At 41.0% G+C, this 18,299-nt stretch overlaps 2 protein-coding genes across 8 annotated transcripts in view; one reads left to right on the top strand and one right to left on the bottom strand.

Moving 5' to 3' along the window:
• kank4 (KN motif and ankyrin repeat domains 4) overlaps window positions 1–7,620 on the bottom strand; it is a 65,783-nt gene extending 58,163 nt beyond the window's left edge. For 4 of the 6 annotated variants that reach the window (XR_010915017.1, XM_067513263.1, XM_067513262.1 and 1 more), the window contains exon 1: window positions 4,436–4,723. The gene's annotated coding sequence lies outside the window, so the exon portion shown is untranslated. Of the gene's footprint in view, window positions 1–4,435; window positions 4,724–7,539 lie in introns of those variants that run through there. The other 2 variants (XM_067513264.1, XM_067513265.1) reach the window with 2 other exon arrangements.
• An 834-nt stretch (window positions 7,621–8,454) lies between these two features.
• Window positions 8,455–18,299, top strand: usp1 (ubiquitin specific peptidase 1). 2 transcript variants are annotated; one of them, XM_067514342.1, is made up of 9 exons: window positions 8,455–8,607; window positions 9,089–9,356; window positions 10,072–10,216; window positions 12,131–12,232; window positions 12,745–12,911; window positions 13,808–14,526; window positions 14,980–15,138; window positions 15,281–15,482; window positions 16,466–18,299. In XM_067514342.1, the coding sequence occupies exons 2-9, from the start codon at window positions 9,187–9,189 to the stop codon at window positions 17,238–17,240; spliced, it is 2,439 nt and encodes an 812-aa protein (XP_067370443.1). In that variant the 5' UTR covers window positions 8,455–8,607; window positions 9,089–9,186; the 3' UTR covers window positions 17,241–18,299. The 2 variants fall into 2 exon arrangements, with proteins under 2 accessions (XP_067370443.1, XP_067370441.1); XM_067514340.1 differs by having other exon boundaries at window positions 12,742–12,911.

The raw sequence follows: 18,299 nt of genomic DNA, 5'->3' as shown, positions 1-18,299 counted from the left end.
ACAAACCACCTGAGGACCACAGCACCACTTTATGTTATTTATATAACGTCCCACCGTTTTGTAAAGTTCTGCAATCTGTGGGAAGCTGTAGATTGCAGAGCAGATGTGCTGCAGGCACAAAGTATCCGCACACCTCTGGCCCCGTGTGAACTCACCCTTCTGCTGACACTGATAGGAAGCATACACCTCTACCTTCAGGATACAAACATGGTGAGAGAGAGAGCTGTGAGAGCATGGCACAGCTGAAGAATAGTATGTCAACACAGAATGAGATTAGTAGTACTATCTCCAGGCATTCACTCAGCTGGTGTGTGTGTGTGTGTGTGTGTGTGTGTCAGTGCTGACTCCTGGCTCTCATGTATCTGTTCTCAGTGAGGGGTTTTTGGCTTCTTTGACTGACACAGACAGAGAGTTTAGGGAGTCCCGCTCCCTCCCACAGCACAGCTAAGAAGCCCTAAAGCTCCTAAGCCCAGACACTGCCTCTCGTCTGATGAAAAAGCATCTTTTTTAAACTAGAAATACTATGGAGATAAAACATTAATAAATCCAACTTAGTGTTGCCCTACATGGCTCGTCCTCAAGCACACTTGCTTTTTAAAAACACATGCACACCTCAGTTATTTTTCCAGCTTTGTGTTTTTGTCTTTGGTTTGACTAAACTGAACATCTTTATTCCTATCGGCAATCAACTTAGTATGACACGCTAGCACGAACACACACACACACCAAGGTACAAGTTCAGAGAAGCCTCAGGAGGAATCGGTGGATGTCAAATCCTAGCGAATACGAACCACATGGGAGCATCAGGCTCTTGGCCAGCGAAGACAGAGCACAGTCTGGCATGGACTGGCACCAGCCAACCTCGCACTCCCATACAGTACAAGCACACACACACACCATGCACACGCACACACACACTATGCACATCACTTCCATCTTTCACTCAGTGAGAAAACAGCCTGCAACGCACTGTCAAATCAGGCACACACATCACTACAATGTTTGTGTGAAGGAATCATGTGATTTGCCATGTCTGAGTCATTTCCCAGCTGACAACCATCTAATTTGATTAATAATAAATAAGAATAAATATCACTGTGACCATCACATAAACTCAAAGGAAGTGAGTGAAGAAGGGTATGTTTATTCACTGTTGATGTGTGTGGCCATGGTGACGATGAGGAAAGAAAAACATACAATGTTAATTTCTCAGTGTGACGCGATTGTTCTGGGCTTTTCTCTGTAAAAGAGCAGCCAACCCAAGATGCTCACTGGAGTGGCAACAGATTCTGGGGGGGCACTGGGCATGTGAGTGTGTTCGCCTCTTTCTGCGCTTGAATACACAATACATCGGATTAAGCTGCAAATCCCGTGTTATACCGTTCTACCTAAAGCTAGGTCTCTAATGATCGAGTTCCCACTACAGGTCCCCGCTGGACTCATTTTGTTTAAAATGTTATTTATCGTCAGTTTTTCTGTAATTAATGTGATCAGAGATGCTTTAGGCTAAATGCTGACTTCATCCTGCCAACTTATTCACGCTGACAATGATGTTCAGCTGGCACACATGTCAACTTCATCTGCTTGGAACAACATGTCAGCATGGTAACATTCACACATTAACGCTAAACAAAACTGAGACCAAGTCGTAGTTTTCATTTAACATCACATACTTCTGTTCTGTCCAACTGGAGAGCGAAACGAAGCTTTCAACTGCCACTTGTCACTTAGTTGTTTGTTATGAGTGTTCCATACACTCCCTTCAGTAAATCTACCTGTGACGAGCGCCAGAATATATTGATTTACAAGTAGACTACTGTACTTACGTTTGAGGTACTTTACATGAGTATTGACTTTTTAAAAAAAGAGTCCAAAGATATCCATGTCACGTTAATTGATGAGAATCAATTGCCCGTAGGTGTGAATGTGAGTGTGAATGGTCAACACTTTCTGATTTTCTTTCTCTTTACAAACTGAACAATGAAAGGAGAAAATAATAAGAGTAAATTAAACTTAATGAAAGTAATCTATTACTTACAGCCCTTACGGACTTTCTTCTTAAAGTGGCCTGAGAGGCTACAGCTAGATATTGTGATTTATAAAGTTAAAAGGCTGTGAGGAGACTCTGTGGTCCGCATGATGACATTTAATGTTCCCAACAACCCCTGTAGTCTCATTTAGCTAGTTGCTAACAACCATGTTTTTTAAGACACATAAAAGAAGAAAAAAAAAAGCAGGGTATTTTTTTGATCTTCTGATAGGTTATAGGACTCCGTCCTACTTTGGTCCATCCACATTAAAAATGCATGTAGCTGTTTTGTCCTGGTGTCAGAGAAAGAAGAGGGACTCATATAATTAGACATCGCCAAAGTGGGGCTCTGGCAGAGAGTTCACTGTTCATGGTGGCTGAAATACTGCTGTGGGTGCTGTGTATGAATCGCAAGTGCTTCAGCCTTAAAGTCTGTGTCCATATCTTTTTTTCTATAGTTGATATGAGTTGCTTAGCACAGATAAAAAAAAAAAATGATCAGGCCTATGATGAAGTTGGATGTAACGTCCAATGGCAAACACCATGATGCAAGGCTTTTATGCCTTCCAGGTCTCCACATATGTGATTAAAAACTACCAAAGAACTGGATGAATTACAGTTTTGACATTTTCAAGCTCAATCATCCCTAAATTGCACAAGAGCAATATGCTATATAAACTTAATTTGATTGATTGAATGAACGGTTGGTTGATTGATGATAGATTTACACCAAAATGCAGTGTATCAGAAACGTTTTTTAAAATTTGTCATGAAATCAGGCATGGATGCTTGTACTTATACCTTGGCATTCCTACTGCAGAGTGTACATGCAAAAGTAAAGCAAAACACAGTTTTTTTTTCCCCCAGATGCGCTTTTTGCTGCTAAATTTGTGTCATTTCACAGCTCATACCCCTTCATAAAACCAACATACACTGCCATTACTTGCAGTAAAAACACTACCGCCTTTAATTTGAGTGAGTGCTGAGTGTTATTGGATAATTGTGGGAACATTTCAGCTCATATCAATGGTTTAGAAGCTGCTCTGAATGCTGAAACAAAATCTAGGAAACTCTGGCTTTCAAACTTTCCAAGAACACACTAGATATCCTGAGAATCCAATGGATGTCGAGCTTTAAAAAAAGGCAGTTTTGCTTGTTTTTATTTCCTGAAAAGTTGACATTTCACAGATACACCATTATATCAGACAGTGTCAATTTGCAAATCACACATCATGGCATCGTTACAGTGAATGTCTCTAAAAGCCACCAGCATGCGAGCTGGTATGACTCACCTCGCTGCACCTCCAGGGAAATCACACTCACAAACACACGCACACACACACACACACACACACACACACAGAAACATAAACACACACTGTAAAAACATTGTGTGTGTATGTGTTAATAACAATGTGGCCTTTAACCTGAGCGTAGATTTCCAGTTCTTAATGTCATATAACACCAGCATACAGGACACATACACAAATGTGTCACCCTGCAAACAAACCCCATGTAAGAAAATAGCTTTGCCTTTTTAATGTTGTGTAGCCGCAGCTGGCCAACCAACCATGGCCAATGCTCTGTGGCAGGCAGGCAGAGCAGTGACCAAGACTAACCGAGGATACATGCAGAACGTAAAAGAACATAGAGACAGCGAGACAGGGATGTTATGCATCAAGGAGAGAGATGTAGAAAAGGAGGAGTAGCAAGCAAAGTAAAGATGCACATGCTAATGCAGATTGCTGAGAATCAACCATGCAAAAGCTGCACATAAGATCGCTCCAAACAACAGACATCCCTCTCTTTTCCTTCTGTAATCCACCCTCTGCCTGTTGAGAGTGTGTTGTAACTGTAAGCGTATGTGCACGTGTTAGGCTGCAGCTGAAAGACATTAGTCAGGCAAGTTGGGAATTTTACTGAAATCTTGCCGAGCTGATGAAATGCTTCAGAAAAGGAATCAACCAGTTTACACATGAGCAACATTAAATATAAGGGTAAGAAACAAAAACATAAGAAATAAAATTGCAACGATGTTTGTACATATATGCACAAATATGCATATGTCAACCTGGCTTGCAGCATCTGATAAAACAGATGCTGAAGATCCCAAAGTTCCCGTCCAAAAAAATTAAATTAAATTTAAAAAAAATCTGCACAAAGCGCTAAGTTGATGAAGAATCTTAAAAGTATGGGCTTTGCTGAGACAGGGGGGACAAAAATGCAAAACAGAGAAGAAAATAGTGCTAAGGAAAAAGTAAAATACAAAAAAAAGAGTATATACATTTGACAGGAGATGCCTTGAGAAAAGACTGAAGAGGATAACAAAGGAAAAATGAGGAGTGACAGAGTAAAATCTATATAAAGATATATAAAAAATGTAGATTGCATCGATCCTTCCCTTACCTCTGCAGCTATGTAGAGTCCTCTGGGACTAAAAATGCAGTGGAGAACAAAACTTCAGCTTCAACAGCCCCACTACAGATCCAGATAAATCTGTATCTAACAGCCAAAAACAAACTCTTCAGTCCACCGGGACAATATTCTGTCTACCTGTGTGGGTTTGTGTAAATGTATCCGAGATGGTGATGAATACCCGTGAATGCGAGAGGAGTACTACGCTAGAGGGCAGACAGACTGGCTGAAACAGGAGAGCACCGAGAGAAGAGAGCAGACTGAGTGGGATGGAAGAGTTGCTGCTTCCTAACATCAGAGCGGCCGGGCTGGAGCTGGATACACCCACCTCCTCAGCATGCATCGCATGGGAGTCGCTCAAATACTCCAAAGTATGCAGAGAGAGAGAAAGTCCTGTGTGCAGCATGAGATCTAATCTGATGCATGTCAGGAAATGCACATCGCACAACAATGATCTCATTAACGATCTTTTATTGACACACACACACACACACACACACACACACACACAAACTACTCTCTCCAATGAAGTGTGTGTTTGGCAGATGTCTGCTGTTTCTTTCCAGGTAAATAAAACAACCAAAGATAGAAAAAGCTCTCTCCTGTCCACACTGGTTTTATAACCTGTGATTTTTTTTTGGGGGGGGGGGGGGTCCCGCATAGACATGGCCTAATGTTATTTGAATTAATTACATTTTTAAATCAGTTAACTCTTTAAAGTTATTTATGAACTTAAAACATCTTCTTGAAATTACCCTTCAGTTTTACACTGGGAAAAACTGTTAAAAGTTACAAGTTCTGCATATTGTGACCTTTGCTAATGAGCTACAGTGTAATAGCAAAAAAAATAAAATAAAAAAGCTGTTTTCCAGGAAGTTATGCATTAGGCTATTTCTTAGCCCTGAGCCAAGCTTACCGAGGAAATTGAGGAAACTCAAAGAAAAAGCCTTAGAAAAAGCCAAGATATAATGTGTTGATTAAAGAGTTTATAAAGTGCTATTAGAAGCATTTTCGAACCCTTGGACAAAGCCAGATTAGTTCTTTACATCCAACTTCCTGCTGTTCTGACATCAATTTCCTTATCTAACACTATGAGCAAATAAGCACAAGCGCATATTTACCAAGATGTAATGACACAAAAGGTAGGATGTATGCATTGGAATGCATGTGGGCTACGTCTGTGTACGTGGATACCTGCAGGAACAAGTGCTTTCATTATTGTCATTATACACAGTGGGAAAGCAAGAGGCAAACATGGGGGAAAGACACTGCGTGCAGAGGGCTTTGTTGGTGGGAGGTAAACTTTCGCAGACTGCAAGACGTGCTTCTCATTCTTGGAGTGCACCATTGCCTGTCGCTCAACATGCCTTCATTTTCCCTCCAGTGTTGCCCTCCTGGGAGAGAAGGTGGGCAGTGGCAGGAGGGGTGTGCTTCACGTCATGGCCCAAGGGTTTGAGCTGCCACACCACCCACCTCTGCTGACTCCTGAGACAAAGCTTGCCTTGATAAAGGCCAAGTCCCCCGCTCTGTGCATGGAGAATAGTCCCCATTACCACCACAGGCCCAAGGTTAAATTACTGTTGGATCTGCCTAGAAGTGGTAATGTGTCTAACTCGTTTGTGTTCACAATTGAGCTGGTTTGTGAAATACATTATAAACGACTGTATTTTCACTATATTAGCAGTTTCATGTCTTCTAAACAGGGAAAATGTCTCCAATAAATATAGGAATCAATTTTTGAGAGAGGGCACATTTCTTTTCACCGTTTCATAGCTCAAATCTGTCCAGTGACCTCGTTCGGTATAGGACAGTCCTGGTGCATCCGGCGTATAATGTAATGGCCAACCAAAAACAAGGCTGTGTTTTCATTTCAGGAGTGTAGTGTGTCCAAGGACATGAGTGGCAAGCTCTGCCTTGTTCACATTACTTGGCTTCCCTTGAGAAAATGGTGTTATCAGGAGGTGATGAGGGAAGAAGAAAAAATATCCTAATCCTCCTCTATAATGCATATCCTAGTTAGATTATAGATGGAGTGATACAGCATAACTGCTTCCCACCGGGAGCACATCTAAAATTGTTTTACTGAGGTGGTGAGACTGGCTGCTCACAACACCGTGGCGTATGTGGAAAATGCTTCAAAAGGTTTTAATATCATATTTTTAAAAAGTCTTAGTTTCTGATTGCCAATTCTAATGTGATAAAATAAATGAATGTAGCTTAAAGGTATATTAAAATGAATTGTAATTTATTGTAATGATATTTACTTAGTTCAACTCAGAGTTCTCCTCTTGTTGAGTATAGCAGGTACCACCTTCTCACTCAAGTGGGGAGGGGGGGGGGCCTGTCATTGGCATCCTCAACTGGCGATGCCATTGAAATTTGGGGCTTGGCAAGTGCCCCCCTTCCAACCATTTTACGTATAGAATAAAGCACGTGGACATGACATTCTGCAACACTTCATTTAGTGAAGAAACTCACTGACAAAGCCAACACAAAACTGAAGACTTAACAAATAAGCTACTCTGTGGGATGGCGATGGTGGTGGCATTCAGTTACTCCATCATCAATCACCACCACCCACAGCCCCACGGAAAGTCCTGCACCTCCAAACTACTGCCATCCACTACCAAACTATATCAGCATCCTTTACTGCAGTATCACTTGATCGCCAAGCCAGGAGACATGACTGGATTCGGGAAGCAGAAGCAGGTCGCTCCGTCAATACATTTTAGCTGCTGACCAAGCAGCACTCTGCAGCAGCACCACCAGCAGCAGCAGCATCAGCAGCATCCGACTGAACCGTACACTGTTGTATTGGTAAAAAGCTTTACTTGGTTGCATGCAGGAAAGAAACGACACACCTGTTTTGTCATGGTTTTGTGCTGCATTCAGGTGCAGCTATCCTACGCGTATCGTAAAAACGCACGCCAGCAGTAATACAGCAACACCACTCTATAGCCTTATTAAAACCAAAAGACTACAACTGACACGCATGAGCTGAAACAGGCATTTAACGGGACACTATCGCGATAAGCTGATTTGGGCTTATTTCGTTTTTCAAGCAAAAGGCAGAGAAAACGTAAATAGTATCTTACCGTTACAACCGTGTGAGAAAAGCCTGACTGTCAGATGAGGATGCTCAAGTGAAGGTGGGAATGAGGGTGCTGGACGGTCCAGCTTGTTTCTATGGACAATGTTTCCCCCTGTCGGTAAAAGGAGAGCACTGCTGGTAGCAAACAACGACGAGCTGATTTTTATTTTTGTAAAACAAACAAACAAACAAACAAACAAACAAACAAACAAACAAACAAACAAACAAACAAACAAACAAAAAAACACATTATACAAAACAAAAGTGGCAAAATGCCTCTTCTGAAAAAATATGTTCTGTTTAGGTGCACTTCCACAAAATCCACTTTTACCGACATACTACTACTTCCGTTTACATCTTCAAAATAAAAGGTGAAAACCCCGTGAAGTGCAAGAATATATAAATTGAACGTATATTCTACCATAGACTTATATTAGTGTTAATTATCTTTGCCGAAATGAAACTTGCTGCACAGCCATATAAAAATGGGTTTCAAGCGAATCCCACTTAAGTAGTATTAATTAGTATTTAAAATACAGCGGTATCGCTTATGAGCAAAACTACGACTCGCTCGCTTAAAAAAATGTACGATCTCCTTTGACTTTCCAGTAAGTCTAATTAGAGATCTTGACATGGATTCACTTCCAACCAAATACTAATTCACATTTAATTTGAAGGAATGCGTAATAAACTACTAGTAAGAACTACAAAATGGCGTCCGAAACAAGCAAAAGGGGCCTAAGTATAATAGATGTCTTAATCTAAGCCTGAGATTTCGGGTGTAAATCGCTCTTGTGTAATAATTTTACAAAAGTCTACAAACATTTAAACATTTGATGTAGGGTTGTGAAATAGTTTTCACGTCAGGGGTGACCGTTGTTAGGACATTTGTGCCTGATGTGTTGTTTTCTTGCCGGTGTTTAACCGGCAGTGCAGCTGCCAGTGGGTCTTCTGACAGGAAAAAGCGCCAACTTCTGCTGCACCGTCTGAATTGTCAAACACTCCTTAAATGACACCACGGCGGCATATTTCGTAAAAAGGATTCAACTTTAATCTGCGATGACTCAATCAGGTAATGTTAAAAACAGCGCGGTGATTTTGAAATGTTATTTTCTGTAAGTGCACTGTGCTGCGCGTTTTCTCCTCCCACTTCTTCACCGCACCGTTTTGACCCAGTTTGTCGTTGTGCGATCCGTAAAGTGCTCAGAAGCAGCACGTTATTCTGCACCGATTGTCGGCGCTAGGTTGCAGATATCTCCTAAGGATAAAGAGACAACGACCGGTGGAGTAAGTTGTTATGTTTGAAATGTCGAGGAAAACCAAGAGTGCCAACAGTAAGTTAGCGCTAGCTAGCTAACATGTTATATAATGCGTTGTTCAGTCGATAACTAGCTTAGACTTTGTAATGCAGAGCTACGACTTTCGTTAAATCCAGCTTTTTTTAATTGTAAGAACAGTTCTGCCGAGCATTAACTAAGTGCGCAGTTACTTTCGTCCTCGTTGAACTTGATGGCGCCCACTGAAATTACAATTGTCTTTCCTTTTTTTGCCAGTGAGTTGCGCTGCTGCGTCTCCGTAGAAAAGGAACGAGGGGAGAAAAAAAAAATAAACCCGGCAAGGTGCAGGAAAAAAAAAAGAAAAGAGGAAAAAGATGCCAGGTCTGCAGGGCGAAAATGTTGTGGCGGCGCTAGGGAGCCCCATCAAGAAGAGCAAACTGTCTCTGAAGTTCTTCCAGAAGAAAGAAGCTAAACGGGCTCTGGATTTCTCTGAACCTCAAACCGATGAGCCAAAAACGGCGGAACCAGTGGAGCCTGAGGGAAGGTGTGTGTATGTGTGTGCGTGTGTGCTTTCAGTGTTTCAGTCATTTAGGTTCATACAAAGTGTTTCCATTCTCTGCTACTTCACTGCATTTCAGAGATACTATTTAATAGATTCTACAGTACATATTGTAGTATAGGATTCAAAACGTATGATCATCAAAACATGGTATATAGTTTTCCAAATAAATTCCTAAACATTGATGGCAGCATTCAAGTGATGAACACTATAATGCACGAGTAATTAATGTAATATAATTTTTTTCATTACTGCAAAATGAGTTAATTTACTTACAAACATTTAGAAAACAGTTTTACAAACAAGTATTTTTGAGCTAATACTTTTGAACTTAAATAATGTTTTGAACCCAGGACTTTACACTCTACACTATGATATTATGACCACACATTTTTGTGGCAACCTCACAGTTTGCAAGGACTTGATAAAGTCATACAAACTTATCCTATTATATTTATAATCATTTGTATATGCTTTTTTGTTTCATATCCTGTGTTTTGTCTTTTCAATAAGTGCAAAAAATAAATGCTTCAAGGCATTTCGGTCAATAATAATAAATGTGAAATGTTTGATATCTTAATGAAGTGAAAAATGATTGGCACTGATAATCAATCAATAAATAACTTGAACTAAAGATATATATATTTTTAAACTTTATTTGGCATTTTCATTTAAAACAGTTTTCTTTTCCACTATTCAGTGGCTGTGATCAGGTGGTCCCTGGTCCCTCTCCATGTCCAGCATCACCTGGTCTTCTCCTGACGTGTGAGAAAAGAGAGAACTTGGTGCCATTTGTGGGGTTCAACAATCTTGGCAACACCTGCTATTTAAACAGTGTCTTACAGGTAGGTCATTTCCAGAGTCAGAATAAACATGTAGCATTAAATACAATCTGGTGTCAATGCATTGTAACATACAGGTGCATCTCCATAAATAAAAGTGAATTTATTTTAGTCATTTTTATTACAAGGGATTTTAATACAAGAATGTTGGCTGTAAAATATGTCCATATACAGTATACGGTCTCAGTACTTGGTCAGGGCTCCTTTTGCATGAATTACTGCATCAATGTGACGTGGCATGGAGGCGATCAGCCCAGGTTGCTTTGATGCCGTCCTTCAGCTCGTCCGCATTGTTGGGTTTGGCGTTTCTCCTCATCCTCTCGACAATACCCCGTAGAGAATCTATGGGTTTAGGTCAGGCGAGTTTGCTGGCCAATCAAGCACAGTGATACCAAGGTCATTAAACCAGGTATTAATGCTTTCGGCAGCGTGGCAAGTCTTGCTGGAAAATGGAATTAACATTTCATGTCAGCAGAGGGAAGCATGAAGTGCTCTAGAGTTTCCTAGTAGACGGCTGCACTGACTTCGGACTTGAAAAAACACGGTGGACCAACACCAGCAGATCACATTGCTCCCCAAATTATCACAGACTGTAGAAAACTTCACACTGGACCTCAAGCAACTTGGACTCGGTGCCTCTCCACTCTTCCTCCAGACACTGCGAACTTGATTTTCAAATGAAATGCAAGATGTACTTTTATCTGATGATAGGACTTCGGACCACAGAGCTGGTGTTGACTCTGGTCCAGGAGTGGCTTGACAGAAGGGATGTGACAGTTGTAACCGATGTCGTGGAAATGTCTGTGTGCTGTGGCATGCAAGTAGCATCTGTGAACAGCCAGCTTCTTTAGCAACGATCTTTTTGTGGCTTACCCTCCTTGTGGAGGGTCATTGTGTCTATGACAGTCTTCTGGACATCTGTCAAGTCAGCAGTCTTTTCCATGATTGTGTAGCCTACTGAACCAGACTGAGATACCATTTAAAGGCTTTGGAAAACGTTGCATGTGTTGAGTTAATTAGTGGATTACACTGTGACACAGAGTCTGCAACATTGAACCTTTTAATAATATTCAAATTTTCTGAAATACAGAATTTTGAGTTATCATTAGCTGTAAGCCATAATTGTCAAAATTAAAAGAAATAAATGCTTATATAATATATCACCGTGATTAACGAATCTATTTAAAATATGAGTTTCACTTTTTAAATTGAATTTCTGAAATAAGTTCTCTTTTCGACAATATTCTATTTTGAGATGCACCTGCACTTGGGAGTGTTAAAGAATAACTGTCTAAATGTCGCAGAAGTAAACAATCAGTATTGTGTCATAAGTATGTGCCATTATCATGAAATGGAGTTTCTGTACAAAAACACGAACATTAGAAGGTAACTTTAATCAGCTGCAAACCACATATCTTATTGACCATTATCACAGCATTAACTTTCTTTTCCTGTGTGTGTCACTAAGAATATTGCTTAACATTACATTAACATCAAACACTAGACAGGAACAGGTACGTGTTTGTCAGAGTGGGTCACTGTGTCGTCCTTGGTTGATGCAGAACAGCTAAACGTGGAGCTAAGTGTTTAGTGTTCCCATTTCATTGTCTTACTTTGGCGTACCTGTAAGGACTGTGTTTGGGTGTAGAGACACGCACTCGGGCACCTGTATGAGCTCTGCAAAACCGGTTCAAATAGTGGAGAGAGAGAGAAAAAAAAACAATTGTTTCCTTTTTAGAGGCTACATTAAATGTTTCTGTTTGTGGTTAATCTGTCCATCCATTTATTTCTCTCATTCCTGTCATGTCTCTTGGTCATTTACCTGCTCAGTTTTAAAATATCGCTTGTTGGTCTTTCATGAGACAATAAATCCTCATTTGCCAATGACTCCTTATTTGTGTCTGATCACTCCTGCAGGTTCTTTACTACTGCCCAGGACTCAGAGAGGGCCTTAAGAAACTGTACAGCCTGTCCAAATGGAAAGACAAACTGAAGGGAGAAACTGATAAAAATGAAGAGGTTGGTGTAAAGCAACTTATGTTACCAAACATATATTAGCAAAGATTAGCTAAAGAAATCACAGCCAACATCAATCCAAAACCCATCACTGATAATGAATAGTAAGCTTGATATTGTCTCCTAACAGCTTATTTATAAGATGTTTTATTTTTGATCAAGGGATACTAATGCTGTGCACAGCTGTGTGCTCATCAATCTAAGGTGCAAGCTGGAATAGGAAAATATTTAACAGCAACAGAGAGAATTTACTGCTTTCTGTGTATTAGAACAAATTCCCTGTAAAATAAGAACAGAATCGATATGAAATCACTTAAATGGGTTCAAATCCAAAACTTTATTAAGGCCACATAGTTACATAGTTATGTTTAGAGCATGAATCCATGATGCTTCTCCTTTCAGTAGCTGGTTAACAATGTGACCTCTTGTTATTAAATTAAAGATAAAAAAAAATTAATATCTTTTTTTTTTTCTTTTTCTGGTTTGTATTTTATTCCTTGTCACCTTCTCAGCAGTTGGACTGTGCAGATGAGTCCTTGCCTGGTCACATTGAGCTCCTTTGGAGCTTCAACAGCCTGATCACATCGGTGGAGCAGCTGCAGTCCAGCTTCCTGCTCAACCCTGACAGCTTCAGTGAAGGAGAGCTCGCTACACCGCCTCGTAAAATACTAAACACGCTCAGGTAACGATGTGATCACCCAAATAGCTGTGTAAATGAAAGACTTCAGTGGTGAGGTAGATAACTCATCCTCAAACTAACGAGTACTGTAGGACAGAGCTATGCTGTTTCATGCTGTTTCAAACACAGAAAAGTAAGCATTGTTAGCAATGACTGAACAGTGAAGAAAGATGGTTTTAAGGCTGTTTCTTTTGGATAAGAGGGTTTTTAGGCTTAAAGTTTGGAACTATTTTATTCTTTGGATTTGTACGGAGAGTAGGCTGTTAAGCATTTGAGGGTTCAATAACTCCGTGACCCTGCAAACGTCATAAAATCTAAGATTTATGGTATGAGCTTTGGTTACATTTTAAGAAAGTGTTGTTCGTGTGGTCCTTCAACCTTTTAATTGGTTTAGATCATTGGAATCAGGAGGTTTTCTGCTTTCTAACAACAGTTTGTTCAGGATAGACTGGTGCAATTGTGCAATACTTAGGTGATTATGTCTTTGTCCAGCGGGCGACCCAGTAACTAAGTCGACAAAAAAAAATAATTGTTAGGTGCAGCCCTAATTTTGAACCTTTTTATAAAACCCAATTTATTTAATAAACGTAGTGTAAATGTTAATAATAAAGTGTGTAATTAAACACCCACTTAGTAACTTGTGTGTATGAATGTTGATGTTAAGTTGAATTTCCAGGTAATGGCTTCTTCAGGTGCAACTAGCTGTGTTGTAAAATGCATTGACGAGAACATACAGTATTTGAATGAATGCATTGATGCCCTCATTGAAGTCCAAGCCCTAAGTCAAAAGAGTGGCACCGGTTTATTTTTAAAGCTAAAATATTGTAGGAACTTTATTAGCTTTTAAATCACCAAATATTTTTCTTTCCACTTATTGTTAGCTGTTTTTTGTGTTGCAGGCAACTAAACCCTATGTATGAAGGCTATCTGCAGCATGATGCCCAGGAGGTGCTGCAGTGCATTTTGGGATATGTCCAGGACGCCTGTGACACAATTAGGAAGGAGCAAGAGCTTGAGAGGGACAATGACGATGTGACGGAGGTTAAAATGAAAAATGGCGACCTTTCCGATCCTAGCAGTTCTCTCACTGAATCCGAAACTCCCACAGAGGACAGTCAAGTCAGTGGTAAGAGGAAAAGTGACACTGAGGCGGGAAATGCCAAGAAGAAGCCAAAATCTGTGAAGTCTAAGAAATCTGATGTTGAGGAAGACTGTGTCCGTAGCAATAAACCCTTTACTCGCTCCAAAAGGAAGTCCTCCAGTGACCTCGCAATGGAAAGCACCAGAGATGAGAGCGGAAAGGAGGCAATAAAACAGGAGGGGGGGGAGAAACTGAGTGAGGAGGGGAAAGGCAGGAGTGACGAGGTGAAATGTGAAGAGGCGGACGGGAAAAGAAAGAAGCGAGACAAGCTGAGCTGGCTCAGGCCTTCTGGGAAACAGCCGAGCATCTTCTCCAAGTTTCGCAGCGTGGGGAAGATCAGCTCCTCGGCCGTGAAGAACCAAAACCAACCAGAACAGGAGAACAGACAAAGTGATGAACCAAGCCGTGATGTGAAGACCAAGAAGGAGCAGCCGTCAGAGAGCACGGTTGAAGAAAAGAAGGCAATGAAACATCAAGGTATGACATTAGTGCCTGAAGTGATGGAGTCATTTAAGTATGAGTTTTTAGAAAGGAAAAATGTTAGATTTCCAAAGGGTTCATAAAGTACGTGAATGGAATTTATTTCTTATTTCACAAATAAGACAGTTTGGATGACAAAGCGGTACAGACGTGTAATAATAAAAGTAGAGAGAATCTCAATAACTAATAAGTAGCAAAATGTCTGCTCAGCCTGACACAAAGCAAGAAAAATTACTGCACAACAAAAAAAAAAGTGTTTTTATTTTTTTAATCACTTTAACATCAGGCTCCACACAGCACAAAGATAGCAGAACGGTAGACAGGACAGACGAGACCCCTGGGATTTCACCTCTGCCCTAAAGAATGTGACCCTGTTTTAGTGTAAATTGTGATTACACACATGAAATATAAATCACTCATAACTTGTCCCTGGGTTTATGTCATGTTCAGATGGCCTAGACCTGATGGAGCGTATGTTCCAGGGCCAGCTAGTTCTCAGGACGCGTTGCCTGGAGTGCGAGAGCTTCACAGAGAGGAGAGAGGATTTCCAGGACATCAGCGTTCCCGTGCTCGAGGACCACCCCAGCAGTCCAGATGACCTCTCCGATGGTGAGAACTATTTTTTTCCCCATGTTTATCAATTAATTTTGAAGATTTTATTTACAAAAATGTCATGTCAAAAACATGTACACAATGTTTCTTCCAAACCACAGATGTGAAATCTCATAACAATAATATTTACTCTTTCCAGTCTCTCCAGATCCTAAACCAGAGCTGAAGACTCTGAAATGGGCCATCGCCCAGTTTGCGTCAGTGGAGCGTATTGTCGGTGAGGACAAGTACTTCTGTGAGACCTGCCATCATTACACAGAGGCAGAGAGAAGTCTGCTGTTCGACAAGACTCCCGAAGTGATCACCATTCATCTGAAGCGCTTCTCTGCCAACAGTTTGGAGTGAGTGGACTAAAACAAACCTTTTACTGTCGTACTGTCCATGTCATTTTCAGTGCTGCATAGTAAAGTACATTTGAAAACAACACATTTTGACCAAAGTGCTGTACAATTATACAGAATACAATAAAAACATAAGTACATCAAGGAGACACAGTGGCATAGGAAAAGTCAGAATTATTTAAATGCCAAATGGGGAAAAATAGTTTTAAGTCATACCCTTATAGGCCAGCAAAGATGGTGCCGCTGCGATGTGAAGCGATAAGCGGTTTCAAAATTTAGAAGCCATTATAGCAAAGGCACGTCTCCTTTAAGCTTCTTTCAGGGTGCGTGCTATAATGTAGAAGTTTGGAGAGATTGGAGGATTCTGATCCATTGAGTGATGAACCTTAAAATCAATCCTGTACTGAACCATAAGCCAGTGAAGAGACTTTAGTACGGGGGGGGGGGGGGATGTGGTCTGGTTTACGTGCTTGGCGCTAACAAAAAACTTACCAGCAGGATTTGGAACCATCTGCAGACGAGACGGGAAGGATTAGCTGATTCCTGCATTATAGTCTATTGCAATAAAGAGGCTGTGATGAACCAAAGCATAGATAACTTTGAAAATTAGTAACTGACGTTGGTAGACATGCTAAGCTCCAGTGAATGGATTTGTTATGTTTTTGTTAGAAGGCATTATTACATGAATACAGTGGATTTTCTCCATATTTGCTTCCATTAAGTCTGTTGTAAAGTAGTATCTACTAGAATCATGCGTCGGTGACGTGATACACTTGTGTTCTTCATTGCGCCACAGCAGAACGTGTGGCCCACCTGGTGGGGTGGGATTCGAACCCGTGGCCTTCTGCATCCCAGCCCCATTGCTCTACCACTGAGCAGCAGGCCCCCTAATCCCTCCAGGGCCTCTAATAAAAGGTAGTTGGCCCGTATGGGGATTTGTGTTCTTCATTCCTGTTTGTAATTACTGTTTCCTATCCCTTCAGACTGGATCCATATGCAGGTCTGTCTAAGGTAAACACTCCCTTGCAGACACCTTTGACCTTGTCTCTGGAGGAGTGGTGCACGGGTCCCTCGTCCACTGCAGGCCAACACTATCAGCTGTTTGCTGTGGTCATGCACAGTGGTGTCACGATCAGCAGCGGCCACTACACCGCCTACATCCGCATGTCTGAGCTGAAAAACGTGAAACTCTGGCTGGAGGACAGACAAGGGACGGAAAAACAGCACGAGGAAACGGAAGGTAAAGAGGGACCGCAGGTAAAAGACGAAATGCTGGACTACGATGACGGAGAGGTGTCTTTCAACGTTAATGCAAGAGGACAGAGGAGTTCAAGGTTGGCCAGTAGCAAACCTGGGGGGAAAAAGCTGTCAGAGGGTGGTGGAGTCGGACTCTTGGGGGGCCAGAGAAGTTTATCCAGTTATGAATTTGCCAACAGCAGCAACAAACACACAGATAAAGCAGCCATCAGTGGAGCAACAGAGGGATCTGCAGGAAGGAAAACTATCCACAATTCTGATAAAAAGGAGCCTGAGGCGGGAGAGGAGGCATCAATGGCTTCCTGTAGCAGGGTGGAGGCCACAGAGCAGCAGGCTTTGAACAAGCTCCTGGAATTTGAAGGCAAATGGCTGCTTTTTGATGACTCGGAGGTTCGTGTGTTTGAGGAGGAGGAATTCCTGCGAGCCTGCTCTCCTAAAACGTGCTCCTCATCGACACCTTACCTGCTGTTCTACAGAAGAATGCCTGTAGCTAGATGCTAGCGTTATCTCAAAAACTGCTGTTGACTCAGGCCATTCAGGAGTTTTGGCACCCAAGCACCCAGTTAGTTGTATTTTGCAATACTTCCAACAGTGCCAAAAAAATCCTGTGGCTGCCATGAGCACCTGAGCTGACGCTTCCCCGCAGCTGTCTGATCTCACTGTACGATCCAGGCTCTTGCACCTTATTGTGGACTGCTATGCAGGGTCTCAATTTAATCATGAGCCGTTTTGGGTTCAAAGTTTTTAAAAACTGAGACAAACGGAGAATTGATTTGCTCCGTTTCAGGAATAAACAAGACCCTTTTTTTGGGGGACAGTATTTTTGGATGGCACTGTCTGTATTATTAGTTCTTGGACACTGGCTTTGCTTTTTTTCTGTAATTACTTTTTCTTTTAAGCTTTGTTATGTTCCTTTCTGCAAAGTGGGAAAAGCACTTTTGAACTAAAATTTAATAAGGTAAAAATGAACTCTGCTGTATATTTGGGTTAAAACAACCTTACAAGCTAAATAAATATAACTTCAATTGGCAAAGCAATGCAGATTATACTTCATGAAGAAAAGACACTAAATTTATTTTACTGCTACAATACAATTTTTGTTTCCTTCTCTTCCTGCACTGATCACTGCAGATACAGCTTTTTGTCGATATTCCAAGCCAGAAATTGAGGCAGCTTATGCTGCATACTAAATATCAATACGTTGGTACTGTTAGCATTTAAGTTGCAGGTCCCTCAACCCTGATGCACAAGGGAAACTTTTTGCATGATGTCTATTCATGAATAGGACTTTCAGTATTTGTTCAGTAAGATCTTTTTCAGATTGCTTTAGGAAAGTCATGACAAACTGCCACATCTGTCCTCATATATAATTTGGTGTAATGAAGAATTCAAGTCTGGATCTTTTGAAGAGTGAGTTCCTTAATTTAGTCCCTTAATTTATTCCATCACTACAGCTGGGATTTAGACGAGAGGGTTTGCAACTATATTTTCATTGTGAATAATCTGTTAATTATGGTCCCAGCTTACAAAATGTCTGAAAATGTTTAAAAAAAAAAACAA

Source organism: Channa argus, chromosome 8 (genome assembly GCF_033026475.1).
Source record: "Channa argus isolate prfri chromosome 8, Channa argus male v1.0, whole genome shotgun sequence".
Lineage (NCBI taxonomy): Eukaryota > Metazoa > Chordata > Actinopteri > Anabantiformes > Channidae > Channa > Channa argus.
This window is presented reverse-complemented; position numbering and strand designations above follow the sequence as displayed.